The sequence below is a fragment of the Antrostomus carolinensis genome, unplaced genomic scaffold, assembly GCF_000700745.2.
Source record: "Antrostomus carolinensis isolate BGI_N321 unplaced genomic scaffold, ASM70074v2 scaffold22146, whole genome shotgun sequence".
NCBI lineage: Eukaryota > Metazoa > Chordata > Aves > Caprimulgiformes > Caprimulgidae > Antrostomus > Antrostomus carolinensis.
In genome coordinates, this window is record NW_010324232.1 from 4,189 (window position 1) to 8,113 (window position 3,925).

General features: G+C 48.4%; 1 protein-coding gene across 1 annotated transcript; it reads right to left on the minus strand.

Moving 5' to 3' along the window:
* Positions 1-319: 319 nt before the first annotated feature.
* LOC104527218 (glucosamine-6-phosphate isomerase 1) lies at positions 320-3,908 on the minus strand. The gene is made up of 5 exons (XM_010170879.2): positions 3,793-3,908; positions 2,427-2,609; positions 1,650-1,834; positions 810-984; positions 320-524 (listed from the first exon to the last, which is right to left on the minus strand). Exons 1-5 carry the CDS (start codon positions 3,806-3,808, stop codon positions 427-429), a joined length of 657 nt encoding a protein of 218 aa, XP_010169181.1. The 5' UTR covers positions 3,809-3,908; the 3' UTR covers positions 320-426.
* Between the last annotated feature and the right edge of the window lie 17 nt (positions 3,909-3,925).

Genomic DNA, 3,925 nt, shown 5'->3' on the forward strand with positions numbered 1-3,925 from the left:
GTGTTTCGTGGAGGGGGAATGACACACGAGGCACTTGTCCCAGTTGCAAGGAATACATCCCAAAGTGATCATCCCTTTGGCTTCTGCAACATTTTAATGTCACATATCTTCACATTTAAGTTTTGTGGCCTTCAGTCCACGTGATCACAGTTGCTTTGTAGATTAAACGACTCATTCTCCACTGACTTTACCTTCGGAGATGAAGTTAGTGGTGGATGTTTGTGGAACAGAGTACACTGGGTCCCATCCTCATTTGGTTAATTAAGGCAGGTGTTTGGCATCTTGTCTTTTTTTAGGAGAGGAGCAAGCACATAATCATTTTGCTAATTAAAGAACAACCATGAGATGAGTTTCTGCAGCAATGCCCTTTTTTCACAGCTGGTTTTTGACAGAGAAGCTGGTTCAGCACTGCTCGGAACAGCGCGATCAATCGCTGTACGGCTTCTTGGACTGGCTTCTTTCTGCTCCCGTCTCCTTCATGCTGTACAAGGGCTCCACCAGCTTGTTGTGAACCAGCATTAAACCTGACGTAGCGAGTAAAAAGATGACTTAAGTAGATATAATAAAGCAAAATTCTCATTCATTACATGCTAATTAAATTAGGCATTACTAGAGTCCTTGTTCTTTTGCCCCCATGCCCACAGTTAAGCATTCCCTTTGCACTTTCACAATCCCTGTACATCTCTGCTGTTCTGTTTCAGGAAGTTACTCCTTTGGGAGTTGATTAAACAGAAACATCTCGTGCAGAGCGTGGCTCGTGCCACTTGAAAACTAAGGGCAGCAGCTGCTTGGTCGGGTCAAACACTCACCTTTAAAATATTTCACCGTCTTAACTTTGAGTTCCAGCGTGGCGTCCTCATCGCACACAAACACGGTGTTGGGGTGCTGCTGGAAAGCAGATACTGTCCACATGTGGTTGACACCTTCCTCAATGGCTTTGTACAAGGCAAAGGCTTTGTGGGCTCCCGTGATCAGAATCATCACCTGGAGGCCAAGACACAGAGGATGGCAGTGAGGGTCTGGAAGGTGCATTCAGAGAGAGCACAGCCACACCCTGGTCCCTACCAGGGGACAGTGTCCATCATCCTCACTGCTGCACCACCATTCTGTTTGCTCTGGCTGCATTTCATTTGTCAATTAAATCTCAGCCTGGTGGGTCACTGTAATCATAGAATGGTTGGAAGGGACCTTAAAGATCATGAGTCAGATACTTTGAGCTCCCCTGTTAAGCACCTTTAGTCTGAGACTTAACAAGTATCAGTCAAGGTCCAGACTCAATTAAAAGCCATCCCATACACTTTTCATGATCTGCTGGTACAACATCGAGTCAACCACCGATTCTTGCATCTATTTCCCCAGATGAACTTCTTAACCAAAGACACCCTCCCAAACGTCTCTAACTCCCTGTGGATCACAACTGTTCTGCAGAGTTACACAGAGGTTAAGTGTTAGCAAAGTGAAAATGGAAGACAGAGCAAGAGCCTTTCCATAGTGCTGCAGGAGGATCAGGTATTCAGCTGCCTGTGGCAGGAAAAGCATCAGCAGGCCCAGGCCAGCAGGGTGCAATGCTGCTCCAGGACGGGATCAGCTCCAGCTCCTCCAGGAAGCCCTGCTCAAGAGCTGCTGTATGAAGTCACTGCACTTCTAACCTCTCTGGCATCCATCACAGTGCCCACTCCGACAGTCAGAGCCATTGTAGGGACTTTGGAGAGGTCACCATCAAAGAACCTGGCGTTAGCCAATATAGTGTCCATAGCCAAGGTCTTCACTCGCGTCCTGGAGACCAAACTTGATCCAGGCTCGTTGAAGGCGATGTGACCATCTGGGCCAATACCTGGGACAGAGACAGTTTGAGAGGTGGGTCAGTGGTTATTGTAGGAGGCTGAGCCAGCAGCACTCTCAGAAGGACATTCAACGCTTCAGGAATAGATACAGATCTCAGAAAAAACACTTGCAGTTTTTCTGCTCAAGCTTAAATTTGCTTCTGGTAGGAACGATGACAAAAGCCTCCTCTGAAACCAACAGAGACTCTTCCCTAATTGTGCTGGGACAACAAGACAAGAAGTAGATGTCAGAATCTTAAGGCAAACCGATGGGAAAAGCTTGTGTTGAGCTCCTGTTGGCTCAGAGGACTCTGACTACTCCTAGCAGTGTCCTATTAGCACTGGCAATTTCAGTACCTTTAGCATTCGGTACAATTCTAGCCCTGCCTAATTTCCTGAACACTTCACTTCCTGGATTGAAACACTTAAAATTGGGGGAGCGATACGCTGGAAGACAAGGCTGCCAGCACGTGAGCACCCAGGATGATGGTACGTGGGGTGGCTTTCACTGCAAACCCACTGACCTGCCTTGAAAATGAACTCTTCTGATAATAAATTAGATAGATAGATAGATAGATAGATAGTGGTCCTTTGGCTTTTCACCTCCAACAAAGAGCTCAATTCCTCCAGCTGCTTTGATTTTCTCCTCAAACGCGTCACACTCTGCCTGTAGATCAGGTGCATTTCCATCCAAAATGTGAACGTTTTCTGCCGAGATGTCAATGTGCTTGAAGAAGTTATTCCACATGAAGGAATGGTAACTTTCCGGGTGATCCCTCGGGAGACCTGGTAACAGAGCACGCACGGGACTAAGATCAGCTGAAAGACTGTCACACATAACACAAAGCACGATCTGCCCTCGCAGGGGCTTTGCACTGCTTTCTCTGTCTGTCATTTGTGACCCCCTCAACTTTCATGAGTTGGTTTTATTTCCCTAATATTTGCTAATGCTAATTTTACTCTGGCCAAGATTTTTTCCTGTGAACACCCTGGATGGTCTATTCCCTAATGCTGCTCGATGAGGATTGTTCACAGAAAAAATTCTTGGCCAGAGTAAAATCAGCATTAGCAAATACACCCTGTATGTTTTTCACCTTTGGAGCTTCAGGCTTGCCCACTAATCTCCCTGTACTCTTTCTCCTGAAGAGGCTATTTCATCACAGCTTCATAAATTAGCCAGACCTCTGCTGTCTCAGCAGGAGTGCACGTCAGCTACAGAAGGGCACTCGGACGGGTATCGCTTCAGTCCTTGGAAGGGACCTGGAGCTGAAGTGACCTTCATAACCCCAGAGCAAAGGTGGCAGTTAACATTCCACGCTATCTTGGCTTGCAGTGATAAGATGGATCCTTGGCTGGTCAATACATAAGTTCAGGTGAAACACTGAGTCCCAGTGTGTGTAATACCCAGCAAGACAGGATCCCAGAACTGCCTGGATTGGGAAAGCCCTTCAAGCTCATGGAGTCCAACCATGAACCCAACACTGACCAGTCCCCTATGACTAACCCATGTCCCTCAGCACTGTGTCTACACGACTCTTCAATCCCTCCAGGGATGGGGACTCCACCACTGCCCTGGGCAACCCCTTCCAATGCCTCAGAACCCTTGCAGCAAAGAAATTCTTCCTCACATCCCATCTCAACTGCCCTGGCCACAACTGGAGCCCATTTCCTCTTGTCCTGTCCCTTGGTCCTTGGTTGAACAGACCCACCCCCTCCGCTCTCCAGGGAGCTGGACAGAGCCAGAAGGTCTCCCCTCAGCCTCCTTTCTCCTGATACTCTTAATATTTCATATCCAGGTTTTCAGACCATCCCTGTTCACTCCCATGGCCAATGCAAACTTTATCCCTCCTACCTTAGAGTGGGATTTCCACACCATCCACACCCCGACCAAAAAAAAAGCAGGTCGGTCCCGTGGCAGGGACCGGCCGTTGGCACAGGACAGACGGACACAGCCCGGACAGACACTCACCCACGTACTCGTCCATGTTGAAGGTTTTCACGTACTTGAAGGACAGGTCCCCGTTGCGGCAATACTCCACCAGCTTCCTGTAGCAGCCCAGCGGTGTGCTGCCTGCGGGGAAGCCACCGCCTCAGCCCCGGGC